General features: G+C 35.7%; 1 protein-coding gene across 2 annotated transcripts in view; it reads left to right on the top strand.

The window, feature by feature from the left end:
• The first annotated feature begins 2,828 nt into the window (after positions 1–2,828).
• npm1b (nucleophosmin 1b) overlaps positions 2,829–14,607 on the top strand; it is a 47,932-nt gene continuing 36,153 nt past the window's right edge. For both annotated transcript variants that reach the window (XM_065263866.2, XM_065263865.2), the window contains exons 1-3: positions 2,829–2,910; positions 3,329–3,414; positions 4,023–4,142. In XM_065263866.2, the coding sequence (XP_065119938.1) occupies positions 2,862–2,910; positions 3,329–3,414; positions 4,023–4,142 (255 nt within the window). In that variant the 5' untranslated portion in view covers positions 2,829–2,861. The remainder of the gene's footprint in view (positions 2,911–3,328; positions 3,415–4,022; positions 4,143–14,607) is intronic.

Genomic DNA, 14,607 nt, shown 5'->3' with positions numbered 1-14,607 from the left:
CTCTAGATGCTTTCATCTTCCTGTCTATTATGCAACGTGACTTCGCTCGTTTCGATGAAATTCCTTTCAGCCTCTGTTTCGGAAGCTCTTCATTGTGTTTGGCCACAGGTGCTCCGAGCTTCTTTTGTCCTCCTGATGGCCCTTTATGTTTTATCATCCTATCTATCTGATGGCCCTCACCTTATCCAATAAAATGTTGCCACACAAGATGAGCGAGAAGCAGAGGTTAAAGTATCATACTTCCTATCTCACTCGATGTTTTTAGACAGGCTCCTGTTTATCTCATAGACGCTACAAACCAATATGACCTATATGGCCTGTACTGTTTTTCATAATATGCCTGGATTTTCTGATTGGTTCAGATGTCAAACAGTGCTGAGATGCAATGCACCACATTTTCTAAAAACTGACAAAGGGATAAGAAGGACTGTAAATGATTAATGTGGTTATATAAAGAAGAATAGGTAATGATGTGCAAATGCCCATATAGTGATCCATATATCTTATGCCATGTGTGTTTCTCTCTTCAGGATTTAACTTACAAAAAGATAGTACAGGCATGGTTTATCCTTTATCTTTATATAGGTGTCAGCACATTTGTACATTCTGCCACTGTCTTAAAAAAAAACACATCAACACTGAGTAACATGGCAAACTATAGGAAATCTGTGGAACAATCTTGTCGAAGGTATTGTTCCGTCAAACCCGTCACCAAAAAAAGCAATACAGAAAAACATCTGATATCAGTGTAGTGTTATTGACAGATCTAAAATGCTGATCCACTCACCTGTACATATCTGGGTAAATCAGATAGCCAATGTTCTCTTCCAGAAAGAGATACACGTCTGCAAAGACCTCATCCTGATAGTGACAAGTTGGAAAAACATTTAAGAAGTGATTTTTTTTTCATTATTAGCAGTGACATATGAGTGGTTTATATATTGGCCAAATCGATGACCGCTTTTGCCAATTTAATCAAGTTTGGTTAAAGGGGACATAGCATGAAAATCATGACTATTTCTATGTTTAAGTGCTATAATTGGGTCCCCAGCGCTATCAACCCAGAAAATGTGAAAAAGATCAACCCAGTAACTTAGTAAACCATTCTCTGCAAGCAAGTGAAAAAATATCACTGAAATTTGTCTTCCCTTGTGATGTCAGAAGGGGATAATACCGCCCCTTAATCTGCACTATCCAACCACCGCACTGCTCTTTAGCGCAGAGATCAGCTCATTTGCATTTAAAGGAAACACCCCCCAAAACGGCACATTTTTGCTCACACCTACAAAGTGGCAATTTTAACATGCTATAATAAATTATCTATATGGTATTTTGAACTAAAACTTCATACATAATCTGGGGACACCAACGTTGTTTTTTTATATATATATATTTTTTTATTTTAAATATTAAGTTTTGTGAAATGTCCCCTTAAAGAAATTAAGGAAATTATTCTAAAACCTATCAAATTTAACAACAGCTTGAATATCAATGTTTTAGTGAATGCCAGCAATACATTAAAATTATGTAAAATATGTGTTTGTGATTTAAATTATAGTACGGTGTACATATCAGCATTAAATCAATGTAAGCATTGACCATTAAAAAACCATAATTCCACCACCACATTTAAATTTAATTCAAAGTAATGTGACAAATCCGTGCATTATGGTTCAACACAAATAGTCATGTTACAAGCCATGCACAAAAGTATACACACAACAGTTCAGTGCAAAGCATTATAAAGGGAGTGTGCAACCAGTGGGTCACGTCGTAAGTTTACACCATCCATTTGAGGAGTTTATGAGAAAGAAGCATTTTTTTAAATGTAAGTGAAGGTGTTGACAGAGGCCAGAGACTTAAGTGTTAAAGCCCGTGTAGTGTTTTCGGGTATCATCATCGGCATGTGTCTCTGCGTGTGTATACGGGTCACTCACGTTAAAGTGCTGCCTGTTTTGAACTTTTCTTTCAAGATGTCATTTTTTCACCAAGTGCCAGCATTACGGGTGGAAGCGATTATCTTCAGTCCTTATATGGATGTGTAGCCGTCATCTCAAAGAATCGACGAGCTTCAACGTCCTCTAAAAGTCTTATATAATCGACCTACTAAGTGTCTATTGCCATATTAGTGAATCAATGTGGCCTACGCGATAAATCAGTAGTTTGTTTATAATTTTGTTGTCACATTCACTCAGCATTCAGTAATTTAATCAATTTAGTCATCCATATGTTTGTTAAGAGATTAACCGTAACAAGCCCACTCTCCAAAACAACGCCCTCTAGAGACACGTCGGCCAATCGCATGTCAAGCAAACCGAACGCGCAAAATGATTGGCAGGCAAATTATTTTTTGTATTATTATTATTTTATTATTCGTTTTATTCTTATTAACACGAATTTTACAAGATTATGGCTTGTATAGAAATAAGTATGCTTTTTCATGACGTATCATGTGAAATGAAAGGACATCATTTAAGAACTCCTTCAATGTTTTAATCTGATTTTATCTATTAAAATTAAAAAGACTATGAGATGTGGTCTTTAAAACATATGATTGGAGGGGGAGTTTGGAAATAATCCATCTTTAAATAATTAGTTCGATCCAAATAATCAAGCTTACATACAAAATCGTATATTTAGGGAATGTAAGAGGTACTGAATATTTAGTATATCCTGTCATCTAGTGGACAAATATGATACCACAGCTAAAACAAGAAAAAAATGGGTCTTTTACTTTATAATCAATGATGCATACTATTGGATAAGACTTGAACAAGACCGCCCACCCGCGAACGCTTATTGGTCCACTCAGGTTTCAATCTCCACGCCGGAACTACGTTTACAGTATCTGTGGCGCAAAAATGGAGGATAACGTTAAAGACATCAGCAGACCTCAGATGTATTTATTTGGTAACGAAAGTATAGTTATACATTGCATAAACATATATGTGCCGAAAAATAATGTTGCAATCATTTAATGTCTTTTGGCATGCGTTTGCTTTATTATTTCAGTATAATAAAGTAAATTGGGGCTAATGCAGCTAGCCTCATGTCTTTTATTGCCTTTGTTTTTTGTTTTTTTTTGCGAAAAGCTATAGGCTACTTATGGTTTTTATTATTATTATCATTATTATTTTTATTATTATTTAAACGATATAACGAGTAATGTTTTGCCCTTTATTTTAGGTTGACATTAGTAAAGGACATTGTTGTGTAGTATGTAGAATTGTTTTACAGTATAAGAGTTTTTCTTTTTACATATTTAGACTGTGAATGACCTACTGTGTTTTTTATTTAAGAATGAAAATCTAATTTTATCGTCATGCAGGTTGCTCACTTAAAGCAGATAAGAAAGAGCACAGAGTTGAGGTGGAGGATGATGATGACAATGAACATCAGCTGTCACTCAGTGCGGTGAGAAAGATGATTTTATTGATTTATCATTATTAATTCATTTTTATAATTTTAGTACATTTATGGCATTTTATTTCTTAACATTTTAAATCATATTCTAATTTATTGTTTCCTTTTGGGTAACATTCAAAATCTTACAATTTTTAATATTGTAGTCTGTGTAATAATTAAATATATTCCTTAGTAGGCGGCAATAGTAATGTTCTCATCTAAAGCATTCTGTATTAGAGATAAACAACGTTGCAGAAAAAGCCCAGAGCATCCTTAGAGACACACCATCCAGTTCACATACAGCATCATAACACACAAATCACTCAGTTCTGTGACACAAATGTGTCCGTATCATCACAAGGATCTCTTTTTGTATATAGAGACGTGCTGCTAAGTGTACTTCATGTTTATAAACTATATTCACAAGTGTCTATGATAGAGAGACTTTTTATAATCGTCTTATACTATTTATCGCCAAGGACAAGGTGTGCAGTATTTTTATATTACAGAAGTAGTGTTTTATAATATGCATCTTGTTTATAGTGTTTTAGTATAAATTGTTTATTAGTTGTCTATGTTGCCCTAACAGTTTCTTTACACTCTTCTATTTTTCTCAGGTGTGTTTGGGGTCAGAGGCAGAGGATAAATTTCACACCGTGGAGATGGAGGGATTGACATACGATGGCAAGAAGACCAAAATCACTCTTGCTGTTCTGAAACCATCCGTTCTGCCTTCTGTAAGTGCTAGTATTTATTTCTAAAGAACCTGTGAACAGAACAATACAACGCTCATGTTATAGGGATAGTTCACTCTTTTCTGTCATAATCTAGACCTGTTTGAATTTCTTTTTTCTGATGATAAGCACACACCTGGTGGACACCATCGGCTTCCATAGTAGGAAAAACAAATACTGTGGAAGTATTAAGATAAATGATAAAGAAGATATTTTTATAAAATATGGTAAGCACAGACAGTGTTTCCCGCAGAAAATGTGTTAGTTAAGGTGGTAGCGGGCGACAGGGCCGGGGGGTAGCGGGCGACAGGGCCGGGGGTAGTGACAATCAAAGGGACGCGTTATGATGAAAATAAAAATATTTTTATTTAAAACACTAAAAAACAAGTCCACTTACAGTTCTCACGGACACGTGTTTTATCGATATGGCTAGTTATCCTCCAGACAGTGATGGTCCGGACTATGTCTTTCTCATTTCGGCTGTGTGCCGCACGTGCTCGTTCGCGGTGTGAAAAGAGTCCGGGCTATTTTCCGAGATGCACTTGACGGCCTTTTTTGCTGCAAATTTTTTTGAACAACCTTGTTAAGGTGGTAGGGTTTCCCAGCTTAGGCGAGCCGCCCGAACTAAAAAGTGCTGCGGGAAATCCTGACAGAGTTGACAGTTCCCATTAAACTTAAAGATTTGTTTTTCCTACTATGGAAAGTCGATGGCTTCCACCAGCTGTGTGCTTCTCATCATTTATCAAAATTTCTTCTTTTGTGTTCATCAAAAAAAAAGAAATGTATACAGGTCTAAAACAACATTAGGGTTAGTAAATTAGGACACAATTTTCATGTTTGGGTGAACTATCCCTTTAATGTGTATGAAATCATGTAAACCTTTTACCATGTTTTTCTACGGCAGCTTTATTATAATAATATAAAAACGCGCATAATATAAACTTTTTTTTTTCTTCTTTTGTTTACAGCAAGCACATGTTAAGTCCTGTTAAAGATATTTATATTGCCAATGATTTTGTTAGTTTGTTTTATACTGTGGTGTGACTCCTGTTTATAGTTGATTTATGGTATTGGAAGAATGCGTCTAATAAAAATTCCAGCTGTGCCGAGAAGTTGTGATTGACAGATTGTTTTTAGAAGGGGCAGGGTTATAGTTGCATCATCGGGACAGCAGGCACATATGCTCCATGACATTCGGCTATTAAAACATTTCCAGAGAACCCTGAGAAGAATGGATGTTTTATGGCTCAGTAAAAACATCTGTAGAGTTAGCTTTAAACCATTGCTATGATTAGTACAGTGGGTGCAATATTAGGCAATAAAAATTTTAATGGTGCTATAGAAGTTCTATTCTAAAACTTTGCAGTCATCAGCTTTAAAAGATAGTTAGTGTTAGTTAGTAAATTTTTGGTACGTCTGTATGATCTTTAATTCAGTAATCCCAAAATTGAAACTTTGGGATAACTTGCTAAAAAAATGCATTGCAGTAATTAAGCCTTAATTACAACATTTAGTCTCGATTGCTCGGTAGACAATCAAGGCATCAGTCAGTGTTGTGTTGAAATGGATCATCTATGATTTTTTTGGATCGGAGGGCTTGCTCGCCATTCAACGTAATTACAACGATTACATAGCTGTCACTTAAAGCATTAACCAGACCATCGCGCCTTCATCTGTTTACATGTGGTTGCCATGGACGCATGCGCTGTTGCCTGGTGTGCTGGTATGTTCATTCACAATCTTTGGCTGAGTATTGTATTGCGAGAGTTGCGCAATTGTGTCCTAACGGAGTTGATGTTTAGCTGTAGGCCTGTCTGACATCGAGTATACTGGCATGCTGCGATCGGGACGGATCCCAGTTGTGAGGTGTTTCTGGGAAATGAAAATCTTGTTTGCGGGATTAAATTCTGTAACCCAGTAAGATGGGGACATCATCAGTCTGTAGTTGTTTTTAGCACTTATGCCAATTTTAGAAAATGTACTTGACATGGGAAAATAACTTCATTTCTGTGTGTTTTTGCACCATTACTGGCAGCAACAAGAATTGCAAAGATAAGATCTTGATTTTTTAAGGATTTTGTAACATTTACCGGGATACCAGGATAGAAGTTACTGTAAGAGGTGCTCCTTTTAAATTATTGCACATGACCATTAAAGGAAAAGTTTAGCCAAAAGATTTTTCAGCATTTACTCACTCTAATGCCATTTTAGATGTATATCGTTTGTTTTAGCATTGATGCATCTCAGATGTATATCTGAGAAAAACACAAACTTTAGCTAAACACAACCACATTTTCTTTTTAAAGGTGCACTGTGTAGATATTAGCGGCATCTAGTGGTGAGGTTGCGAGTTGCAACGGCTCAGTCCACTGCTAAGGTAACATGCACACCAAAGCGTTTAAAACTGTTTTTTGACGGAAGCGGGATGCTTTTCAAAAAAGCCAGGAGCTGCCGGGTTTTGTCCACGCTGAGCGCCAACACTCAGTGTTTTTTTCTGCGCTGAGCGCCGTGAGTTTAAAAATGTTCTACTTTGGATACGTTCAGCTCGTCAATTTCACGTCTCACTCGGCTGTTCAATCACAGTGGAAGAGGGGCGGACAAACATAACAACAACCAAGCGGTGCATCGTTCAATACTGACTGATAAACAAAGCAGAAGTATCAGCGCAACCAAATCACTTAGCTAAAAAAAGCTGGCACGCGCATACAGTCGTCGTCTGCCTGGCATTTTAGCTACGTTTAAATGCCTTGGTGTGCACGCCCTCTAACCTCTCCCTTTTGAAGAACATAGAGAAGCTACAGTAGCTGCCACAGGACAAACCTGTCATCATCTGAGACAACTTAGTAACAAAACGCGCACTGTAGAGCAGTTTGTCCGTTTAGGGCTACTGTAGAAACATGGCGACGCAAACTGGTGACTTCCATGTAAGCGACCACGTGGTCTACATAGATAAAAACGGCTCATACTAATTTAATAAAAACATAACAGTTTATTATTTAAGGTCTTTATACACCACTGAAAACATTGTTATGTATATTATATTGCATTTCTGTTGCTAGGTCCTTCTTGCATCCATCACTTATAGGTCCATGTAGAGGTAGAAGCATTTTAAAGGCATATTAAAGGCGCAAAAGAGGATGTTTTTCGCCGACTGAGAATCCAAAAACGGTTACTGAGTTTTTTAAATGAGCGAATGCGTAAGAACAGCCTCCCTCCTTCACAGCTCATTTCTAGGGAACGCCTTCCAAAACTCCTGCACGAATATTTGAACACGAGTGTTTGTTTAACACTGGCATATGCTGTGTCGCGTGACTCGCGTCAGTGGATTCATTATGTGAAATGATGATAATAAACAAATAAGACGTTAAAACGTTAGATCAGTCTACGCTACTCCCATTTCAACTAGCATGTAGCAGACTGGTCACTGCCTTAGAACTACAGTACACAAACAACGTCAATATACTTGAATGACAGTACAACAATAATTATTCCCCAAAGAAAGAATAATCACTGTTACCTGTCTGTCTTGACACCTCTCTGTTCCTTCATTGCTCTCCAGCGTTGAAATGTTTCTCCAATAACGACTCTGTTTACATTACGTTCTTCTGACAATTTTCTCCTATTCCCAGCGGCTTAAAAAAGTCTTTCTTTTGCATCCTCCTTCGAGTTTCTTCTCTACCATGGTGCAAATTCGAGGAGGAAAGCAGGATCGACAATGAAAACAAAACAAAACTTAAGACGGAGTTTCATGCGCTATGCGCATGCGTTGCCTGTGTTTAGTTACTGGAGCGTGCACGACTCTCACAAGGATCGTAATGGCAGTGATTGACAAGCCAGAGGGCCAATCGCTTATGCGATGACCGCATGAGCAATTGGCTGATGTTTTTAAGGCCCTATCTTGTGCACAGATGACGTATATTAATAATATTACTTTCAGTGCAGCTAATAAATAGTCTTTTATCATTTAGTAAAGACAGTTTCAAGTAATATTGCAAAAATGTATAAAACAAACATCCTCTTTTCCACCTTTAAAAAGTAAATTCTCAATTTTATGCCAAATCCAATATCCGCCATGTCATTCTGTCATCTTTTCTCATATTTCCCAAAACACGATAAACGCCAGTCCTCCTTTTCTGCAGAATGCAATAAATCCGTTGATTTAGGTATTGATAGACCTGTGGTGGTTTTCTGTGTTGGGGAAGAAACGTAACCATCAAAATCGAAGAATTTACGCGAGAGGCACTCGGGAGATGGAAAAATGCCGGCTGTTGCTTGTTCTCCCGACAGCATCAAGCTTCTGTCATGCTAACACAGTGGCCCTCATTTATCAAAAGTGCGTACACCAAATTTCCAGCGTACACCTTGCGTACACCCAAAACCACGGTGACTTTGAGATTTATCAATATGGACGTTGGCGTATGGCACGCTCAAATCCTACGCCAGCTCAGGAGGTGGTGTACGCACATTTTGAGTTAGTGCAGAAATGCGCAAAAACTTCCTAACACCACAAAACGTACTGACAAACTAAAATATGATATATTATGACCCACTGTAAAAAACATAGTAATTATAAACTTCAGTGTTTATTTTTTTGCAACAATGTTCAATGTTTAATTTGTGAGACTTTACCAAAGCATTTGATTTGTATGCATATGTATTCCTTCAGTTGAGAGCCTGTGCGCTTTACCTGATGTTTCAGAGCGAGCATGTGAACGGAGCTTAGTGGGAGCGGAGCGTTGAGCGGTGCGGTAATATTACCATCAAAGCGCCTTTCCGAGAATTCCGCTCCCTCAGCACCGCTCGTTGAACCCAGAACGCCCTTTGATAATTTGCTAGTTCGAGAATCTGTAAAAACGTCTACACTGTAAAAAAAATCCGTAGAAATTGCAGCTGGGTTGCCGGTAATTTACCGTAGATTTAAATTTATGTTATTTACTTGCAAAATTTTGTTCAAAGTTGAATGAACATTTAACATTTACAAGTCTTTGTCTTTACAAAGTAAAACTAAACAAACAGCATCAAGCAAAACATTCTGGGAAACAAAATCTGAAGCAAAAAACAGAAAAAGGTTGATGATGATTTCTGGTTCCCAGAATGCTTTGCATGAGACTGTTATTGTATAGTTTTATTCTGTAAAGATAAAGACTTGTTAATATTTAAAATTTATTTAACTTTGAACAAACTCTTGCCAGTAAATAACATAAATTTAAATCTACGGTAAATTACCGGCAACCCAGCTGCAATTAAATTGTAATTTCTACTGATTTTTTTTACAGTGTAGCAATAAGTTGTGGAATTCAAGCCTTATACATAAATGTAAAGTAAAAATCAAAGTTAAGATTGAGCAGGAAGAAAAAATTGAAAGGGACTGCGGAGAGACTGTAAAGAGTTAGCAAATATTCTTCCTGGAATCTGAAGCGGCACATTGCAAGAAAGCACAAGGATGTGCTACGAAAACATGGTAATGCAATAAAAGGTAAGCTAGTTACGTACCATTCGATGATAAATAAATACAGACGAGGTAAGGTAAAATGCTTGTGTTGAATGGAGCCGTAAATCCGATCATGATGACATGCGGACAAAATTATGGCCACGAATAATTTTTTATGCTATGGACACTTCTTTTTCTTATTTAGTCTAAAGTATGGCCATAAATTTAGAATGTGTTCCCAATATTCAACAGTTTGTTCCTTGGAATTAATTATTATAATATTTAGAATATTTCGTAATTACTATTACAATTATTATTACTTCAAATTATGAATTAGCTTAGCTAAAATATGTGGATGTCGTGGAAACAAATTGTTAATTTGAATTATATCCGGAGCTCCGTATCAAACTGGATCTAAGATACAGCTAACAAACAACTGTATGTAAATACAGAACAACACACTACAAAAGTTACTACATCATTTTAAAATATTATTTAAAAAAAATTAACTGAACCATTAAGCAGACATAGAATTTAGATGTAGGCAACAGTAAATAATAATAATAATAATAAATAATTATTCTTCTAAATATCAATTAATAATAAAAATAATAATAAGAATATTACAAATTGTCATCCAATTATTAATGTGTCTTTAATCCCACTCTTTAAACTGCCAAATAAAACTATTTTGTTTCTTTTCACTTCCCCGGATTCTCTTCTTTGCCGTCTTTCGTGTGTCAATGGCGTAAAATAAGGGCGTGGGGGAGGCGGAGACTTGAATTTATATGGGCGTGTTATTCTAATGAGGATCGTTTTCAGCCGCGACATTTATGAAGGGCAGATATTGCGTACACCTGAATATCAACGGTACGCACAGTTTCATAAATCAGGCGGTGAGAGGAGTGTAAGCATAATCTTACGCCAACATATACACCCGTTTCTACGCAAGAATGATAAATGAGGGCCATTGACCCCAGGGGATCTTATGAAAAACGTTCCATTATTTTACTTGAAGTCAACGAAAATCGAGCAGGACCAAAACATTTTACAGCTGATCGCTATCAAAAAAGTTCACAACGTCCCAAGGATAACAGCAGCAATGACAGTGGTTTTAATATGACAAAGTAAGTGTTTTGATTAATGCCATTAATGTTAATTTTATTAATCAGTGTATACCACTAGTCAACTAAATGTATATAACATGACAAAGATGAATGCACATTTATATATTGATTCAATAGATTTGTAGCATTAAAAAAAAAAGTATTGTATTTTGTGGAAAATAATTATAAATAAATCAAATTATGGATTTAAATTTTTTATGTTTTTATAACCTAAAGATGCTATGTGAAAGTTTGTAACAGAATGTTGGTTTTCATCTTGTCACTTTCTTGGTATAGAAAACACGTTTTTACCTAAATCAGTCAAAATGAATTTATTGTGTTTTGGAACCAAACTCTCCAAATGTCTTTTTTAAGGTGCAGTGTGTAATTTTTAGAAGGATCTCTTGACAGAAATGCAATATAATCTACAAAACAACATTATCATGGGTATATAAAGACCTTTTTATAATGAATCGTTATGTTTTTATTTAACTTAGAATAAGATGTTTTTATCTACATGCACGAGGGTCCCCTTATGTGGAAGTCGCCATTTTGTGCAACAATGTTTCTACAGAAACTCTGAACGGACAAATTTTTTTGTCTCCGATGTATGGAAGTAAATCTGTGCCGTTGGGTTTTGAATTCTAATTCTTAGCACTGAATTTTTTTACATCACATTTTTAACACTGAATTTTATTTTGCATCTAAATCAGACTTTGAATTTTAAAAGCCATCGAATTTCTAGCACAGTTTTTGTGCCTATGACATTTTTTCAATGTTTAAAAAAAATTCAGTGTAAAAAAAATTCAATGTCTAAAAAAATTCAGTGAAAAAAAATTCAATGTGTTTTAAAAGATTCAGTGTAAAAACATTCAATGTTTCAAAAGATTTTGTGTAAAAAATTCAATGTCTCAAAAAATTCAGTGCAAAATAATTCAACGTCTCAAAAAATTCAGTGTAAAAATATTCAGAGTCAACATCCGGGGAAGCAAGGAGAAGCAATCGATCCCTGTATCAAATCATTCGACATCCAGCCAATCATTTACGCTCCATTGGTCACGTGACACCGAAACGGGAAGTGGGTGAAGTTCAGGCTGGTTCAGGCAAAGGGTTTATTTGCATTAACATACGAACACATCTGGCAGATCGTATCATCAGTATATCAGGACACAGTCCGTTTACATTTATCAACATCAAAGTGACTACTGTATCTGGATGTGTGATCGATCCCGTGCGGGGAGACGCGCTGGATGAATAGCTGTCAATCACAAATGGCTACAACTGGCTTTAACCATATGATTTAGGGTTGTCGCGGTAACTGCACTCCCGTATTGTACAGTTCTACTGAGAAGCAAACAGCAGAGAATAACTAGCAACCCTAATAACCGTGATTCACCTTTTTAGCTTTATATTTTAAGCTTTAAAGGTTTTGTCTTTGTTTATTAATATTTGCAGCGTCCGCACCGCGTACTTTACCTGAACTCGACTTTCACCCACATGCTTTTTACCAGCAAAATTAATGTGAAACATGAGGATGACAATCCCGACTTCACTGTTTTAGTCTGCCTTAATAACGTGCTTTAGGCTCTGTCTGAACTTATACGTTTTTGTTCTGTAGCCTACTTTGTTCACTCACATATTTCTATATCAACAATAAACTGTTGTTACCTTTGTTTCCTGATAAGTTTAATATGATTTAAATAAAAGAGCTAACAATTTCCTAAATTTCCTGTTCATGTCTCCCTCTAGTCTAGTGTGTAAGAAGTGAAGTAATGTAATTTACAAACACATTTAGGTATAAGAAACTTACTTTGCATAAAACCAACACTGAGCAAATGTATTTGGTCAATGTTATTATGGTTTGTACGTGTTTAACCTAAAACGTGTTAAATGAGATAGAAACAGCTGACTGACCAGCGCAACATTCACGTAATGACCCTTGATATGTCGCCATGGAAACTCAAACATTAAAACGATCCATTAAATTCTGCTACTAAATATTAAATCTCTACATGAATAGTTGGAACGTATTAAACATATGCCTGAATTACTTAAAAATACGAGCAGGAGTGTTAAAATGCGCTCCATTACCTAACCTCCTTTATTTTTGACAGCTGTCAGGGAGAAGATTAATGATAGTTAGCGGTGTTTTGTGTGACGTTGACCTGTAAATGCAGATTCCATGGCTGGATTGAGTGAGATCCGTCCCGGCTGCGTTTGTGATTGGAATGTTATCCGTTCTTGCGCCACACATCAAGATGGATAAATAAAACACAACGAAAATTCTTCTGTGTATTTTGTTTAATGGTTTGCCTAAAGCGCCATCACATTTAAAGCCCTGGGTTCTTAGTTTCTTAATTATATGTATGAGATTTTTAATGTTTGAATTAAAAGAAATTCCAAAACATTTTCCCGCAATCTTTTTAACACTTTAGGGTCAGTAAAATGTTTTATGATTTGTTGTTAAAAATCTGTTCAATGATTGGTTAAAGCCTACGCGACTGCCGCTCACGAAAAGATAAAGGGCGTATTCCAATAGCTTATTGTCCCTATGCCATATTCCCTTCGAAGATCAGAACACTTGATGTATAAACTCTAGAGAAAGTTGCACAATTGTCTCATGGTGTGGTCAATTCAAATAGACTTGGCGAATAGAGCAATGAAAAACGCACATCAGTTTCTCTTTATTTGGATCGACTGTGTGACATCCCCTTCCTAAAGTGCCCTTCAAGGGCGCTAAAACGCCATTTGGAATTCACCCCGCTTTCAGCATGAACTTGACTGCCGCGTCCCATCTCAAAGGCCGATAAAACAGCTGGAGTACTAATAAAAACATCAGTAAATTAATAGGTTTCAGCAATGCTTCTGAAGAAATGTTACCATATCTTTCTCTGGAAAAATAAGCTGCCTTCAAAGCAAGTGTAATTGCGGATTCACGCGCTTCTAATCTAATTTTCCAAATTGTTCTTTTAAGTCATAATGTAAAAATAACACAGAGACTTACGTTCTTACATAGATGTGTTGTATTTCTATTATTAGGGAAATACAGGTAAGGATTTTTTCACCTTCTGAACTAAACAAACCGCATATTTTATAGGAAATAGCCATTTGGCAAAGACATTCATCTAGATCACTTTTGCTTTTAAAGTCAGATTATTAAATATTTCCATTTCTTGAATTAAAATAGTTTTTTAAAATGTTTCTTTATTATTATTATGAACGAAAAACTTAAAACCAATAAAATAGTACAACGACAAACTCGCTAAAACAGCTTGTTTATTAATAAAACAAATTCGATGGATATATGCGTTCTAACACAAATAAATGAAAGACATAATTTTCCATTACTACGACTGCTTAGTGTTTGTTTATTATTATTTTATTATAACAGAACAACAATAAATTACTAAAATGACTCACTTATATAAAGGAGAAGGTTTACCAAAAAGGAATAAATGGAAAATATTTTACCTGCCTTAATACATAAATACATCTAAAGATCCTTAGATTTATTTAAAATAAGCAAACCAATCATTTGTTTAATCAATATAAAACTACAACAATATAAACCATGGACAAACTCGCAAAAGTTAGATAAAGAAATTCAATTTAAATCCTGTCTATTCTATTCATATTTGTGGAGCAATATAAGCTTGAAAGTATCTTGAAATAAATCGATATACAAAAGCATTTTAACACTGCTTGTATTTTTAAGTTATTCAGGCATATGTTTAATATGTTCCAATCTCTACATTATTATTAATGTAGAGATTTAATATTTAGTAGCAGAATTTAATGGATCGTTTTAATGTTTGAGTTTCCATGGCGACATATCAAGGGTCATTACGTGAATGTTGCGCTGGTCAGTCAGCTGTTTCTAACTCATTTAACACGTTTTAGGTTAAACACGTACAAACCATAATAACATTGA

Source organism: Paramisgurnus dabryanus, chromosome 16, assembly GCF_030506205.2.
Source record: "Paramisgurnus dabryanus chromosome 16, PD_genome_1.1, whole genome shotgun sequence".
Taxonomy (NCBI): domain Eukaryota; kingdom Metazoa; phylum Chordata; class Actinopteri; order Cypriniformes; family Cobitidae; genus Paramisgurnus; species Paramisgurnus dabryanus.
This window is presented reverse-complemented; position numbering and strand designations above follow the sequence as displayed.